Source organism: Zootoca vivipara, chromosome 17, assembly GCF_963506605.1.
Source record: "Zootoca vivipara chromosome 17, rZooViv1.1, whole genome shotgun sequence".
Lineage (NCBI taxonomy): Eukaryota > Metazoa > Chordata > Lepidosauria > Squamata > Lacertidae > Zootoca > Zootoca vivipara.
Window position 1 is genome coordinate 40,326,140 of NC_083292.1, and position 17,471 is coordinate 40,343,610.

The 17,471-nt window shown below is 44.4% G+C and overlaps 1 protein-coding gene across 1 annotated transcript; it reads left to right on the plus strand.

The window, feature by feature from the left end:
* The first annotated feature begins 3,953 nt into the window (after positions 1 to 3,953).
* On the plus strand, positions 3,954 to 16,896 carry LOC118075588 (uncharacterized). Its single transcript, XM_060269992.1, has 3 exons — positions 3,954 to 4,047; positions 14,671 to 14,778; positions 15,906 to 16,896. Exons 1-3 carry the CDS (start codon positions 4,013 to 4,015, stop codon positions 16,894 to 16,896), a joined length of 1,134 nt encoding a protein of 377 aa, XP_060125975.1. The 5' UTR covers positions 3,954 to 4,012.
* Positions 16,897 to 17,471: the final 575 nt, after the last annotated feature.

Sequence of the window (17,471 nt, forward strand, 5' to 3'; positions counted from 1 at the left end):
TGCCCATACTGGGAAGCACCTGAGCGCAAGAGCACTCTTCTCACTTGTGATTCCCAGCAACTGGGACTGAGATGGAGGTTCTAGACAGCTACTGCGCCAGAAGTCTCTCCTCCATGAGTTTACCTATTTGTCTTTTAAAGCTCTCTGAGCACCACAAGGACGCAGCGAGACTCTGCTGCATCGAAAGGCCAAAGGCCTGTCTACACTCTCTCTTTCTTATCATTTTTGTACCTCCCCTCCCAATTACATCTTACACTTTGTTATTTTCCAGATCTTACATCTTAGCTTCTTAGTTTACTTTGTTAATTCTATACAAGATCTCAAAGTAGCTGTCTTATTACAAAAGAATTTCATAAATAAACTGGACCTGGTCTGAAGACAGACATTGAATTCTTACCTCATTATACATGATAAAGCTATTTTTAGACATCTCACCCCTTGCCTTTTCCTGTAAGACCAATTGCAGTTGTTAACAGTTGTCAACAGGTTTACCACCCCTATCAGCCCATAGCTGCCAAGTTTTCCCTTTTCTCGCGAGGAAGCCTATTCAGCATAAGGGAAAATCCCTTAAAAAAGGGATAACTTGGCAGCTATGTATCAGCCAATCACCCATTCCCACCCCCTTCTGAGTAATACCCCTCCCCACCCTCACAATATATATAAGGGTCTGGTGACTTCTGTTTCAGTGTATCTGAAGAAGTGTGCATGCACAAGAAAGCTCATACCAAGAACAAACTTAGTTGGTCTCTAAGGTGCTACTGGAAGGATTTTATTTATTTTTTTTTTGCTAATTGTAAGTGTTTACTCAAACCCTGCTAGTGAGTCCACTTCTTTACAGTGTTTTTGTAAATACAACATAAATGGTTCCCAGTCTTTTTTAAAGTCTCTATTGTCCTTGTCTCTGTGTCTGCCCTCTCATCCTGTGGTCAAGCAGTTGCTTTGGGGAAACCATAAGAATGAGATGAGCGGCACAGCTTGGGTTCCTCTCTTCAAGCTCTTGAAGTCAACCAAAGTAAAGAGAGCAGGACATCAGCATATGGACACATATTCTTGGGTGGGGGAAGGAGAGAGGATCTCCCTTTGCTGTAACGTGCTGCTACATAAATGGGTTTACATTGGCTATGATAACTGGGTGGTAAACAGCTGCCCATCAAAATGCAGAATGTTTTCATGTAAATGCCATTGGGTTGGGCTGGGATGGAAGGTCGAAGGCAGCCAACTAGATGATAAATAACTGATAAAACAGGAAACTGATACAACACTATATTTTATTCTGTCAAGAGGCACACCAAGGGCTCATTCTGATAACATTTGTCTAAAGGAAAAGTACATGTATTTGTGTCTGCATTCCTGTTTTGACTTTTTCTCTTTGTGTCTCACTTTTCTGTATTACTTTGTGCACTAACAATGTCCAAACCTGTGTTAAATTTAATTTTTTATTCAAAGCCCACTGTTGTTGTTTTTATGTCCCTTCAGAATATAATGTTGGCAAAGAGTCTTGGCACCAATTTTGGGGCCCCATTTGGATTATTACTGGGTTATTATTAGGGCTCTTGTTGTTACCCCCGTCATCACTATGATGTATCCCATCATTCCATATTCGTGTGGGCAAGAACTTGGGTTGCAAAACACATTCCTTACACACAGATGGTTCCAGGCTGGTTCCATAGGATCTTATTTTTGCCATTGAACTTATTGTTTTCTTCCCAAACATATCATTACCATCACTTCACGGTAATGAACTCAGTTACTCAGTTAAACAGGCTGCACAAACTCTCTGCAGCAATGAGAAAGCATGTTGTTGTTGTTGTTGTTGTTGTTTAGTCGTTTAGTTGTGTCCGACTCTTCGTGACCCCATGGACCATAGCACGCCAGAGAAAACATAACATTTGGCAAATCTTCTTGAAGACCCCTCACCCTAAGCTAAAGGGGACCAGGAATCAAAGTGCCATTTAATGTAATGTGTGTGTGTGTGTGTGTGTGTGTGTGTGTGTGTGTGTATTGTAAGGAGTGTATGCCTGTATTTAGCCTAGTCCAAGGTGGGTTTTTTTTTTTTAAAAAACTGCTGTTGTTACAGATTACTGATAAAAAACAAGAACAGCTAAAAGTAAAAAAAATCTGATTTGTTTTAATTCAGGCTACGGGACCCTTTCCAATTATAGACCACACATATTTTTCCTATTGGTATGTTTTATTATTATTAAAATTCAATAAAAAGAAATCTGAAAAAAGAAAAAGTAGAACATCTTGGCTATTGTTGTTGTTGTTGTTATTATTATTACTATTACTATTACTATTTTCTGTTTGCATTTGGTTAGTTGGTCACAAGAGTTCACTGCTCTGCTTCCCCTACTCATTTATTTACATATGTGCAGATCAATGTTATTTGTTTGTCAGTTATAAGCAAAGGCGTTGTGACCAGTCAATGTCAAGCCCATGGTATCCTTTCAAGGACTCTGAGGTTGGCTGAAGTCTGGAGCATACTTTGAGCGGAAAAATCAGCTCCCTCAGAGAACAGGCTTAAGGTAATTGCAAGCAAGATACATTTGTGGGAGGTAAGTCAGATACACAAAACTCTCTCTCTCTCTCTTCATCCACATTTACCAACGTACAGCAGTGTAGTACTTCTGGCTGCCCAGGGCGGCAAACCCGAAGGCACCCTGCCGGGGGACATGGTGTCCATCGCGCACATGCGTCATGCGTCACAACGCATGTGTCATGACAGATGATGCACATGTCACGATGTATACATCATGACGCACGACGCACGTGTCACAACGCACGATGCATGCACGCACAGGAGGCATATGACGCGGCACCGCAACAAACCCCGCAAGCAAGCCGCGGAGTGAGGCAGTCTCGCCTGCATCGGGGCTTCTCCTCAATGGCCGCAGCGGTGGCCGTCAGAGGTAGTCAGCCCCATCCAATCTGCTGCCCCCCGCCCAGCACGCCCCCCGCCCCCCATTACTACACCACTCTCAACATCTGCATTTCTAGACACAGGCTCAGGCTTTCCAGGTCTGTGTCTGAATGTTTCTGTTTTGTTTTGTTTTGTTTTTACACTCCATTGTTTTCCACGCTGAATTGGAGCAAACAGCCACCTGCAGAAAACCTGAATTGCCATTCTGATTCAGTGTTAAATAGTGAGTTTTCCTGGGGAAAATAGCGGGGCAAACAAACAAACAAGACGCAGGCACTGACTCGGAAAGTGTGATCCTGTGCCTAGAAAGTATGCGATAGAAGATAAGTGTGGATATTATATTATATTCTTATAAAATCCACTGGATCACACCCATTTTTTTGTTATGTTATTAAGTTAATTGCATCTCTTCCCACTTATCTGTGTGTAAGAGCATTTGTAGTTGTGATTCGAGTCTTCTGTTTGCTAAGAGATGAATCAGACGTTCATTGCTGTCTTTCTTAAATGATGGCTCTTAAATGATGGTTATCATTGCTGCTTTATTGTGGCAGGAAACACTCTTTTATATTTTCATCTGATCCACTTTTTTTTACATCGGTAACGTACTTAAATAGAAAGAGGGCTGTATATCTGCTTTTAAATGTCACACAGGAGATATTTTGCTAGATATTATTTTATATAATAATACCTGGACGGATTTTTCTGGAACATCACAATATCACATAACTTCCCTTCTGGCACTTCGTGTTACCTATTCAATCTTTATTTACAGCAAACTCCCATCTGAAAGGAGGACAAAATACATAAATGCCTTGCTTTGTTGCTTAGGCTCCTCAGGTCTATGAGAAAGAAAATTAGCCGGAAGGCAAAGGTTGATAATTTTGGCAAAATTGCTCTTTACTGGAATGCCCTGGCTTAAGATGTTGGCTTACCTGGCCCACATTATTTTCTAATGGGAAACAGCCATGGGGGAATATCTCTCCCAAACAGGAGGTTTTACAGGAGGGGTTGGGTAGGTCAGGATGAGATGAATATGATCTTTTGTTGGGGATAACAGGAAGCTGTTATGGCAACGCCAGGAGCAGGAATCCAATGAACCAGAGCATGGAGCAGGGGCTGGAAATAAGGTAGGTGCTCACAATCATGGATGAAGGAAATGATATGGCATAAACCAGGGGTAGGCAAACTAAGGCCCATGGGTCGGATCCGGCCCAATCGCCTGTGGACGGTCTGGGAATCAGTGTTTTTTTACATGAGTAGAATGTCTCATTTTATTTAAAGGACTGGGAGTGGCCACCGAGACCACATAACACCGGTCTTGAAAGACCTACATTGGCTCCCAGGATGTTTCCGAGCACAATTCAAAGTGTTGGTGCTTCAGTATACCTGAAGGAGCGTCTCCACCCCCATAGTTCTGCCCAGACACTGAGCTCCAGCGCCGAGGGCCTTCTGGTGGTTCCCTCCCTGTGAGAAGCCAAGTTACCAGGAACCAGGCAGAGGGCCTTCTCGGTAGTGGCGCTTGCTCTGTGGAACGCCCTCCCACCAGATGTCAAAGAGAACAACAACTACCAGACTTTTAGAAGACATCTGAAGGCAGCCCTGTTTAGGGAAGCTTTTAATGTTTGATGGATTACTGTATTTTAATATTTTGCTGAAAGCTGCCCAGAGTGGCTGGGGGAACCTGGCCAGATGGGCGGGGTATAAATATATTATTATTATTATTATTATTATTATTATTATTATTATTATTATTATTATTACCACCACCTCTGATAAGAAGAACCTGCTGGATCAGGACCATGGCCTGTCTAATGCAGCATCCTGTTCTCACATGAGCTCTCTAGATGCAGCCTGAGCACAAGGGCAATCTCCACTCCTGTAGGTTCCAGAAACTGCTATTCAGGAGCATTCCTGCCTCCCTGGAGCCAAAGCACAGCTGCTATAGCAAGTAGTCAGTCGTATACACTCAGTCTAGTCTTTGCTCCTATGGCACAATGGGTGATGCAGTGATAGGGGACTGGACTTTCCCTGTTGTCCTGATCAGACCATGAGGGAGTTTGGGTTTTGTGGTGGCCTTTTCTCCCTGTGGGGATGAGACACCTGGTCCATTATGACAAGTGGGGCACTGCTCATCTTCCTTCAGACACCCCAACCAAACTACCTCCTTCTTCACATCAAGACCAGTTTTGACCGCCTCTCCCCCCCCCCCCCGTTTAGCCTCTTCCTCCTTAGTCTGAGTGTTGCCCCTTGTAGAACTTGGGTGGGGGGAGGAGGAGGGAAAAACTAGAATTCGTAGCCTGTCAGGCTTCGGAGAATCGGCTTCTTCTCCCATGGGCATAGATAAGCCGAACAAAGGAAAAGGAGTCTTCTTACCAGTTAGAAACTTTAATAATCACAGCAAGAGAACAAAGAACACATCTCCTAGTAATGGCGTTGCTCCCAATTAAGAAGCTCACCCCCTTCATTCCCTATGAACCTATGTCACTTCTATGTCTCATTATCTGAGCTTGTCCCCACTGTGCTTTCTTTTCTGCCACTTTCTGAGCCCTTCTCAACTTTGGGGAGGGCGAAGGAGGAATGCTGTCTAGAGACTATGAATCTGTTAACCTTCTCCCTCCCAGTGTTTCTTCTCTTAGCTGTTCCTCATCCACGCTTTCCCAGCTTCTGCCTTCTGAAGTATGCCCCTCTGCAAACCACTATTCCAAATCTATACTTTCCTCCTGCTCGTGAGAAAATTCAGTATCTGGATCTGGAGCAGGGGGAGGGGGGGAGGGGGAGGCTCCCCTCATTCCTTTTCAGTGCAGCCCTCCGCAGCACGGTCCCTGACATTGCCTCTTTCTCCCATTAGCTCTCTGGCAACACCTGCTGTGGGGATCTGGGCCTTCCAGCCCACCATCCCCAATGAGCACCAGCCACCATTGGCTTCAGTGCTACCGATGTAGAACTCAGCTGCGAGGAAGAGGATGGGGACAAGGCTAGAATTAGCTGACTCTGCCTGTTGTTGGCTCTGGCTCCACCTCCCTGCCTTTCACCCTGTCAATCTGAATGGGCACCAGCCACCACTATGTATGAGAGCAACAGTTCCCATACAAGTAGTTCCCTATTTGTCACATCTTTGGGACGCTTCTCCCAGTGCCTGACATTGTCAGCTACCATGACCTCCTACAAAGGCAGCAGTGACATGTAAGGCTTAGCAGAATGGGTGGGAGAGGCAGGGAGAGTGGATCTAGGGCAAACAGGTTGGTGACGCTGGCCTTAACGAAAGCCCAAGTACGCCCTTGTGTTTACTTTCTTCCTGAACGCAGCAAAGGACTATTTTCAATCCTCCTCTACCTCCTCAAACGAAAGGGCTTGGCCTTCCATTTGGGGCTAGATTTTAATCAAGGGAAAATCAATAGTGCTTGTTTTGTTCTTCTTTTTCATTAAAAAGGGAGGAGGGGGAGGAGGAGGCATCAACCACCCTCCCATTGCCTCCCGGGGCTGGCAGGTACGCAGGTGTAATTTGGTAGTTGTGAGGCTTGAAATTAAATTAGCTCTATTGGAGAGTGGCTACGGGGAACCACTGTTCCTTGAACAATGGAAGTGTCATGACTCCACTGTTGGAAAAAAATAAAATACAGATTAGTGGCAGACACCCTGCTACTCTCAGCTGCACAGGGTATAAATAGTATCATGGAATCCTAGAGTTTGAGGGGACTTTGAAAGCCATCAAATCCAATGTTGTTCAACATCCAACGTTCACCTTGCATGCAGAAGCTCCCATATTCAATCTCCAGCATCTTCCAGATAGGGCTGAGGAAAACTCCTGCCCACAAAGCTGGAGAGCTGCTGCCAGTCAGTGTCAGCACAACTGACCTAGATGAACCAATGATCTGATTTGGTGTAAGGCAGCTTCCCACGTCTCTGTGTCTTAAGGGAAGAGGCACAGTTCAAAGGTAGAGCATCTTGTTTTACATGCAGAAAACTTTCCTTACAGGAGCTGCCCTCTATGTTCCCTCACTCACTGTCTTCATTGCCCTCCTCTGGAGCTTGTTCAAGAGGAATTGTGGCTGGACATTGTCAATGAGTTGCCTTGGATTATGTGTAAACTGTCTTAGAAAAGGTTGGGGGGTGGTCTTTGACCATGCTGCTTTTTGTTTCATATCTTTGTTCCATTTCATTCATACCCTGCCTTTCTGATTAGTGAGTCTATTTGAACAGGGTCCTAAATCACATCCTGAATTAACGTCAAGGTGCATCCTGGATTGACATGAATATGCATCCCAAGGATGAAGACCTGGATACAATTTCTGCCTTTGTTCTCGAGTAAAAATGTTCAGATTCACTGGTTCTTATTGTTCCCATGTTTATACTAATGAGTGAGAGGGGGTTAGTCATCACACTTAATAACATGTCCTGGTTACCCCATGGAGCCTAGGCGAGGTTCTCTGGGATGAAAGGAACTCCTGAGGCTTTCTAAATGTTAATTAAAACCACTTAAATACAAAGCACGATATTATCATGGACGTTAATATCTCTGCATCCTCGGTCGGACCCACGCACCAAGTAAGAACATTACTTAGGGAGGTGTGGGCAGGCAAACATTCATCTCAGCCTTGCTCTGGAATTAGCTGGGGCAAGATCCGTGCCACTATTAGTAAGATATTTTCCCCACAGCTGTTTTTGAAAAGCAGAACAAAAACAAAAAGTTTTCCCTCTTGCTGTATCTCCTGTTCCTGGTTGGTCCCAAGTAACTCTGGATACTGGCTCTGTCCCTTCTCTCCAGGCCTGTCTTCAAGGAGTTGGGGTGCCAGACCTCCAGGACTGACCTGCAGCCTTCAAGTGGTCAGTGTAGGGCAGGCATCCCCAAACTGTGGCCCTCCAGATGTTTTGGCCTACAAGTCCCATGATCCCTAGCTAACAGGACCAGTGGTTGGGGAAGATGGGAATTGTAGTCCAAAACATCTGGAGGGCCGCAGTTTGGGGATGCCTGGTGTAGGGCTTGAATCTTCAGTAGCTGAGAGCACCTTTAAAAAGATGTTTTAAGAAGACTATGCATGCAGCTTGCAAGCTTCAGCCCAGCAGAAGCCAGCTGGATATTATTGCACTAATTGTCTGAGGAATCTGCCCTCTTCCACTCTCCCAATTAATCTGACGTCAAGGTGGGCCACCCACATGACATTCCTTAGGTCTCATTTGTGGGCCCAGAAATTGCAGGGTCTGGTGTGCTTCTGACCTGGCAACCCTACCAAGAGGTGATGAGGAAAGATGCTTTCTGGACCCCAGGGGGAGAAACCTCTCTCGATTCTCCCATGAATTATGTTTCCAAAATTCTGCCCATATAATACACAATCTGTCTAATTTGTATTTGGTGAAAGAATACATGAACTGAATCACAGCTGTCCTTTGAGCTTCAAACTTCTGCAAATCCAATCAAGATGTGTGGGAAGTGATGCAAATATTTCATAGCGTCATAGAATTGAAGAGTTGGAAGGGGACTCAAGGGTAATTTAGTCCAATGCATGAACCACAGATGAAGAATCACTGACAGATCCAACCCATGTTTAAAACCTCCATTGCAGGAGAGTCTACCATTTTCAGAGGTAGTCCGTTCCTCTGTCAAACAGCTCCTACCATCACTAAATTCTACCCTCAGCAGCACCCTTTATAAATTCTGATTCTTAAAAAAATTGCTAAACTGTTGGGAGTCATTTGTTCAGCTTGTGCTTGAATGAATGAATCTTTATTTGCATCAGCCATCGGCCACAGCAACAAAACAGTAATGCAATATACAAAGAACAGAAATAAAAAGTCGATTATATAAACCATACTTTAGGGTCCTGAATCAGCAGTCAAATAGTGGACCTTATTCTGATTGCCCCAGCTAAAAACCTTGCAACCTTTGCTGTCATCTGCTCCTCCTGATCTGCCAGGATCAGGGGCAGTGATCTGGGGCAGTGGTTGGGCGACCCGGAATGGACAATAAAAGAGGGGTGATCACCTCACTCCTCAAGTCTTTATCAAGAGTGCAAGCCAGAAGGGACATGCGCCACCAATTTAGTACTGCCATCTCCACAGGGACATAAGCGTTTTTCATGTGGAATCTGTAGGAATCGTCCCTTGAGTAGAGCTGAGGGCAATACATTCAATCTTACGAGGGTAAAAGTGTGCCTATATTTTGGGAACTTGTGCTTGTTTTCTGCCCTTTCTCAATCAACCCCAGCACCAACCTTATTTTTTAAATAAACAAATAGATAGGTGGCTGTCTGTCTGTCTGTTTGTTTGTTTGTTTGTTTATTATTACCAATTGCTAATCACAAAACATCAACCATAAGAAGCACTTGATTAGATAGAATGAAAGCCCCTGAAGTAACTCATCTGTACAGAGTCAATCCCCTCTGTAGGGGCCACCAAGTCTGCCAACTTCATGTCCCTATGTGCAAAACTAAAAACTTTATGTCCATCTTAATTTTAAAACACTGTATACTTCAGATGTGCCTAGTATGAAAAGCCAAGGAACTACCCTTCTGAAATTTGGCAAGGTGAATCTCCTCTTGAGGGGCTATAGTGTCCCCAAATTTCATGTCCCTCTGTAACCCTCCCCCCAAAAAACCCTCCAACATATTTTCATTTCACAATGCAGACCAATAGGATTTCTAGAGATTTGTAAGATCCTGATTCAGATCTAGATCAGGTCAGACAGGGTCTGGATCATTCTTGACCAGATTGGTCCTAATCCAGAGTTACAAATTTGAGCCACAAATCAGACCAAGGGGTTTATGTACAGCCATAACCTAAATCCATTTTAGCCAGGGGCTATTGCCACAGCTATTGGGAAAAAGAATTCCCACACTAATGATGTATTGGAGTATTTGAAGTGGAGAAGGCAGAGCAGACTTATTCTCTTTGTGCCAGAGGGCAGGAAACTGTAGCGAAGCAGATTATGATGCAAACATTAGGATAACCTTCCAAGCGATAAGACCAAGTGAGAAATCCAATTCAATTAGCCTTTAAATGTGAACTACCTAATTTGGACTTTTCGAAACAACCTGCAAACTGAAAGACAGGCATCCTTTAAAAATTCACATATCTCTGAATTTTGCACAGCTGCTCTCCAGCCAAGTGACGTGTACAAAAACATGTCTGTTAGGGTGAAATGTGCACAAAAATGTGTATATTCGTGAAAATGGCATAAGGAAATTTGGGTTGTATTTGCGGAAATTGCATCGCAAAGGTGCATATATTACTCAAGATTGCATTTTAAGATTGGGGATATCATTTTAAGAATGGGTATATCACCTCCTGGAAAATAGAAGGGGAAGAAATGGAGGCAGTGAGAGATTTTACTTTCTTGGGCTCCTTGATCACTGCAGATGGTGACAGCAGTCACGAAATTAAAAGACGCCTGCTTCTTGGGAGAAAAGCAATGACAAACCTAGACAGCATCTTAAAAAGCAGAGACATCACCTTGCCGACAAAGGTCCGTATAGTTAAAGCTATGGTTTTCCCAGTAGTGATGTATGGAAGTGAGAGCTGGACCATAAAGAAGGCTGATCGCTGAAGAATTGATGCTTTTGAATTCTGGTGCTGGAGGAGACTCTTGAGAGTCCCATGGACTGCAAGAAGATCATACCTCTCCATTCTTATGGAGTGCTCACTGGAAGGACAGATCCTGAAGCTGAGGCTCCAATACTTTGGCCACCTGATGAGAAGAGAAGACTCTCTGGAAAAGACCCTGATGTTGGGAAAGATTGAGGGCACAAGGAGAAAGGGACGACAGAGGATGAGATGGTTGGACAGTGTTCTCGAAGCCACCAACATGAGTCTGACCAAACTGCGGGAGGCAGTGGAAGACAGGAGTGCCTGGCGTGCTTTGGTCCATGGGGTCACGAAGAGTCGGACACGACTAAACGACTAAACAACAACAACAACATATCAGGACAGTGTTTCCAAACCATTCCCCCCACCCCATTCCTCTTGAAAATTGCTGAGGGTCTTGGTGGAACACTTAATTACCGTTCTCCCCATTGCAGCAACAGTAATGTGCAGTGCTCAGTGCTGTATGATTTTTACCTGTACAGTGGTACCTTGGTTCTCGAATGGCTTGGCTCCTGAACAAATCGGCTCCCGGATGCCGCAAAACTGGAAGTACGTGTTCCAGTTTGCTAACATTTTTCGGAAGCCGAATTTCCGAAATGCAGGAAGCTCCTGTAGCCAGTCAGAAGCCGCGCCTTGGTTTTTGAACGGTTCCGGGAGTCGAACAGATTCCTGGAACGGATTAAGTTCGACAACCAAGATACCAATGTATTTTTACATAGATGCTGCTGACCCCCTGAATGAAGCTCGTAGAGCACCGGTTGTCCATGGTCTTGGGACACCTGCATTGGGAGAATTTTGCACTGAGATGCTGGTGAATTTCCACAAGATCTTAAAAAAGCAAAAACTCTTGTGAAAATTTGGATATCTTAACTGGAGAAGAAGAAAGGGAGGGAAATTGAAACATCTCTAATAAGAGCTTCCAGATGGTGGAAAAGACTGGCTCAGTCTGGTGAGATCTCCCTCCCTGAAACATTGCATAGCCCCTCCAATGTTTGTAGGGCTGACTAGATGACATCTGAAGTACCTTCCAGCTCAATAATCCCATGAATTCAGATCAGCAAGTACAAGTAGCTGTTGCTGATCGGTGGCATGTATTTTGCATGAGGCACAGCCCTGCTCGTAAGCTGCAGGACTTCCAATGGACGTCTTTGCAATTTAATTTAATGTTTTAGGAGGAAGAAGAAAACAGCCATCATTTGGAAGCTTAGCATATTACCCTGGATCACGATTTGCAGGTTGCCAGTGACGTCGCCCCAGCAGAAATGCCTCACGTCCCTCGGGGGGATTTTTAAAACCACATAAAAAGCTCTCCTCATCCCAAGCCTTTGCTGACACTTCTGTCCAGACTTGCTTGCGTCTGGAAGTCAGGTAAGTTAGGAACTGTTTTCCCCCTCTCTGTGCACTCTCGGCTACTAAATTTCTGGATATTGCTTCGAGACAAACTCTAAATGGGACCAGGATGCCTGAAGGTCTAATAATCTGCATCATCGTGAGACTCATCTTGATAAATTTGTCCAAACTGGAGCGTTTGATGGAATTTTGCTATTTGTGAAATGCCACATGTTGTGAATTTGATTGTATCCTTGGCTCTGGAAGAACAATTCTAAAGAAGCTTGTGAGGTTGTGTGTGCATTGCGGAAACTTAAAAACAGAGTTTTTAAAGGTGGAATACAAAAGAGGGTCTTTGCCTGCTTTTTTCCCAGCAGAGGATGCAGAGAATGAAATCGGAAGCAGTTTTGTATGTCTCTTAGGCAATATATCAGCGAGGCAGAAGGTCTGAAGCCCAAATTCTTAGTACAAGCCTCTCAAAGTCTCACAAGGGTGTGTGCATGTCTCTTGCACAATTTTATGTTGTTTGTCAGCTGCGCCTAAGGTGACATCCAAAATACTATTCAACATCCTTCCGTGGAAGAAAACATCTGAGGGATTTCTAAGAAGCCTAAAAGAGATTTGATGAGACTCCCGGTAGTAATGATGCTTTTTTCAAGGATTTTGTTCACCGTCTCTGGTGTAAACCTTCAAGGATGGGTCTCAAATACACTTCTCTGACCTCATTTTCTAGTATGTGGGGGAGGGACAGAGGGGTAGTCATTGGATTGTATCCAACTGAGTCCTACTCAGGGTAGACCTACTGAAATCAATTTACTTAGTCATGGTCATTGAATTCTGCACCAGCTGAAGTTTCTGAAACATCTTCAGAGTCAGCCCCAATGTATAACACGTTGCCGTAACCTAACCCAGAGGATAGAGGACAGACTATTATTAGCTGGTGGGATGGTTTTATTCCTCTTGATTTTTATTGTTTGGTATTATTATTATTATTATTATTATTATTATTTCATCTTTTTATTATTGTATTGTTGTTGCAATGTGCCTTTTTGGGTAATTTAAACATTTATCTGTATCATGCCCTGATACTTCCCCCCTTTTTTATAGCTTGTGAACAAACAAATAAAGATAATTTGGAACACAGTTCCTATCAGAATCAGAAAAGTCAAGTGCTTTAGTAAAAGAAAAGAAAAATTTGCATCACAGCCTGAAAGCCCCACTGCTGTTATAGACTTGGGTTGGACACCGAAGCAGTGCTTCCGCAAGGTACCAATGTGTTAAGCAATACTTATACACAACGGAAGCTACGGAAGCTGGCATCCGTAGCCCCACTAACTCATCGCTGGCTTAGAGGCCCCCTTCCCAATTCTCATCCATATCTAAGATAAGGGATAACATAAGGGAGGAGCTAACAAGCAGTCGGTGTAAGAAGCCTCTCCTGTTCCAAGCCCACAGGGAAACAGAGCATCGAAGTAAACTGATTAGCATAGATCAAAACAAGTGAAGAAACATATGTGAGATCATTTTTGCAGAAACCAGCAATTAGTCCCGGAGTTATTTTGACTACGAACATGGCGCTTGCAAGCCTCCTGAAACATTTTCACTTTTTGGTTTGATTTCTCTTTCACCAAGCATTTTTAAAGAACTAATTTGATTAATTCTGCATTTTAGGATATTATCATTTTATGTGTTAATGACTTTATTGCACATTTCCATAACATTTTTTTAAAAATGAAATAACAATATATTTCGCCTGGCACCTTCATTATACACCTTTAGGCGCTACGCAAAACATCCCTTTTTAACCAGGCCTTTGGTTGAACCAATTTACATCCTATGCGCTTTTAAAATGTGGGGGTTTTTTTTGGGGGGGGAGGCTATTTGACCTACCTTCCCGCCGGAGCGGTACCTATTTATCTACTTGCACTGGCATGCTTACGAACTGATAGGTTGGCAGGAGCTGGGACCGAGCAACAGGAGCTCACTCCATTGCGGGGATTCAAACCACTGACCTTCTGATCGGCAAGCCCTAGGCTCAGTGGTTTAGACCACAGCGCCACCTGTTTGGTGGTATAAAAATTCAAATACTGTAGTAGTAAGAAGAAGAAGAAGAAGAAGAAGAAGAAGAAGAAGAAGAAGAAGAAGAAGAAGAAGAAGAAGAAGAAGAAGAAGAAGAAGAAGTCATGAATGAGCCAGCTCCCAGGGAAGGGTTGCTGCCAACTGAAGAAAGCAGTCAGGAACAGAGGGGGTTAACTGCCATGCAGGGTGAGGATTGGCTAGTGCCAACTCTCCTGCCCCTTGAAATGCCAGCTGACAAGAGTATGGCAGAGAGCAAGCTAGAATGCAGTCAAAGCTCGCGGAAACACAAATAGGTGGGAACGAGTTAAGAGACAGCCTCTCAGAGAATGGGGAAGAGGAGGGAGCTGACCCACTCAGTCCAAGTTCTTGACAAATGGGAGGGCTGCAAAATGGGAAGCAGAACAAAAGATGTATGAAGCGAAAGTTCAGTTGCTTCTGGTCTCGCCAGAAGCAAACTTCAGAAAGGTCATCTTGATTGATGATGGCGGAGGCTGTGCTAAAGCCGCCCGGAGTTATCTGTTTGTTTTGACAATAAATCATCCTTTTTAGTTAACTACGCTCACTGTGTTATCAAGCCGGAGACTGGACTCCTGACATAATGGTGATATGTGTGTAGATAGGTATACTCTAATAAATAAATAAAGCAATCAATAAATGTGACATTTAGTAATGAAAGGGGGGGGGGAGAGAGGAACTTGGATAGCACTGAAAACCGATGTGAAGTTATGAAATTCTGCTACCCACTCACCCCTTTATAATTTCAGGTTACTACATAACTTCTTCCCAGTAACTCCCAGTGACTTTGTCTCTGCTCCTGATTTGGTGCACATGGAGGATGCCGCTCCAGGTCTTCCACTGAACTTCTCTCATCGGTAAGCAGGTGTGGCTTTGGGAGACAAATGGATGAGCTCGAGGGGAAGCCAAGCTCTCCAAATCCTGCTCAGCTTTCTGTCTTTCTTTTCTTTTCTGCCCTTCAGGATTAGTGATGATTTTAATTTTTAACACCACAAACAGTATCTAACATTTCACTCGGAATTCAGGAGAGAAAATCCTTTCCCTCAACTTAAGAAAAAAAAGGCGGGATGCAATTGAGCTATTTTTTATATAAAAAATGAATTTTTATTTGATTTCCCAAAACATAAACAACAAAACCAATTCCGAATCTAATTATCAAGATTACTTTGAATCTCCTGACTTCCCCCCATCCCTTCCATGGGTCCTGTTGATTCTATTTTCAACTACATATCAATACTTCTCCAATTTTTCATCTTCCTAGATGAAATTTTTCATTTCCCTTACATTACAAGTCTGTTTCAAATCCTGCTAATGTTTTGACCTGTTTACAATAATTTTGTATATACATTATAAACATTTATTGTCTTCTTGGTTCCTGAGCTTCCCAGTTAGTTTTGCCATTTGGGCAGAGTCCATCAACGTGATTTGCAGGTGGTTGAGTAAACAGGACAGTGCCGACTTATGGGTGAACATGAGCAAATGTGACACTGATTGGCACTGATACACCCATCTCTACATGTAACACTTCATTGCGGGGCAGTGATGATCGAAACCAATAAATGATGGGGACAGATGGCAACTTGAATGGCTTTAAAAGAGGATTAGACAAATCATCTCCTTCCTTCTCCATCAGAGCCAGTATGCCTCCGAATTGCAGTTGGCGGGGAGCACAACTGAGAAATGATGGAGATGTTTTGTTGCAAAAAACGATCCTGAGTTGCTGGGAAAATAACAATCAAGAATGATGAAAGAACAGCCATTCATTTGCATGTTTTACCTCTGCTACTAGAGTGGTACCAGTGGTAGGGAATCACAAGTGGAGGAGACTTGCTGTTGCACTCTCTTCTGGTGGGTTTCCCATTGGGGCATCTGGTTGATCACTGTTAAGATAGAATGTTGATCTAGGTGGGCCTTTGTCCTGATTCAGCTCCAGGACTCTTCTGATGTCCGTAGAGGAGATGACCTTCTCAATTCCTTCTTGCAGGTATCGCCGGACCAGCCAGAAGGTGCCGTATTATGGATACATGTCTGGTCGTCCATTGCCACCCTTTGTCTCGAAAAGGCTGCCCAAGTCTGGCTCACAATACTACCCGTTCTATGGGTCAAGATATCCTGCATACAAAACCCTTCCACCGCGTGGGAAAACTCCTTGTGCTCAGCTCTACTCCCCGCCTGGTGTGACCGGTTATCAACTGCGAGGTGCGGCGGTCTACCCAGACCCACACACAGCCAGGTACTCCAAGCTAAACAAGAACCCGCCCTTGCCACACGCAGCTATCTATCAGAAACCTTTGCCGACCCAATGTCCATATAGTGGCATGACCAAAGGCCGACATGGCGCCATTAACAAGGGCTCGCTACCATGTGTCACTGGTGCTCCTCTACCCCGTGTGACCAAAGGTCCGGTAATGTATCCCACCAACGTCTCTCAACCGTGCTTAAACAAGGCCCCTCTACCCCGTATGACCAAAGGCCCCGTGCTGTACTCAAGCAAGGACCTATTGCCACATATTCATGACCCACCATCACGCGTGGCGAAGGGACCGCTACCACGGATGACAAAAGGCCCTGTATTCTATGCAACCGAAGACCCACAACCAGGCCTGGGCAATGCCTCACAAGCAAATGTGACAAAGGGCACTCAGTCGCACCCGGCAAAGGGCACTCTTCCACGCGCTACCAAAGGGCCTCGTCTCGTTGTGACTAAAGTCCCACGGTTCAGCGCACTGAGGGCCTCGCGATACTTCCTGAAGAGGGCTTCGCGGCCCAACCTGGCGAGAGGCTCTCAGCCAAGCTTGGTCAAGGGCTCGCGGCCGTCCCTGGCAAAGGGCTCCAGGGTCTCTTTGACTAAAGGCTCCCAGCCCAGCCTGGCCCGTAACACCACAAACCTGGTGGCCTCAAAAAAGCTTCCCAAAAACGTCAAGATCGCAAGCACTGGGAAGAAGTACTGTTCGGCCACCAAGTGGCCTTTCTGAAGATGACAGGGATGTGGGAGAAACTCATTTGACTTTCACGCTCCGAGGAGCCAGGCACACATCAGTGGCAGTGAACGGACGGCTTGCTTGCCTTCCCACCCAATCCATGGGGATCTAAGCCAGTGACTCAATGTGACTCCTTATTCTGCAGACAGATTTCACTGTTCATAGCAAAAGTTCCATTTTTGACAGTGGCGTATGTGTTTTGATCCATTTTTATTTGATTTTAGGATCCACCCTATTCTGGTGACTAATTTGTTTTGAGCTGCTTTTGAAGTTGGAGTTGCCTCCAAGGTTACACCTACTCAGAGTAGACCCATCAGCAGTTTCAATAAGCCATTTCTAAGTAGTTTCAATGCTAATAATGCTAATAATAATAATGATAATATATTTGTACCCTGCCCATCAGACTGGGTCACCCCAGCCACTCTGGGCAGCTTCCGACTTAGATTCTTGTGACCTGCCCTTGGCCCTTATGGTGATCTGCAGATAATGCATTAAATTAATAATGTTACTAGTTTATCAAGACTGGGCTGGGTCAGTTGATGCAATCAATTTTAATGTTATTCATGCAA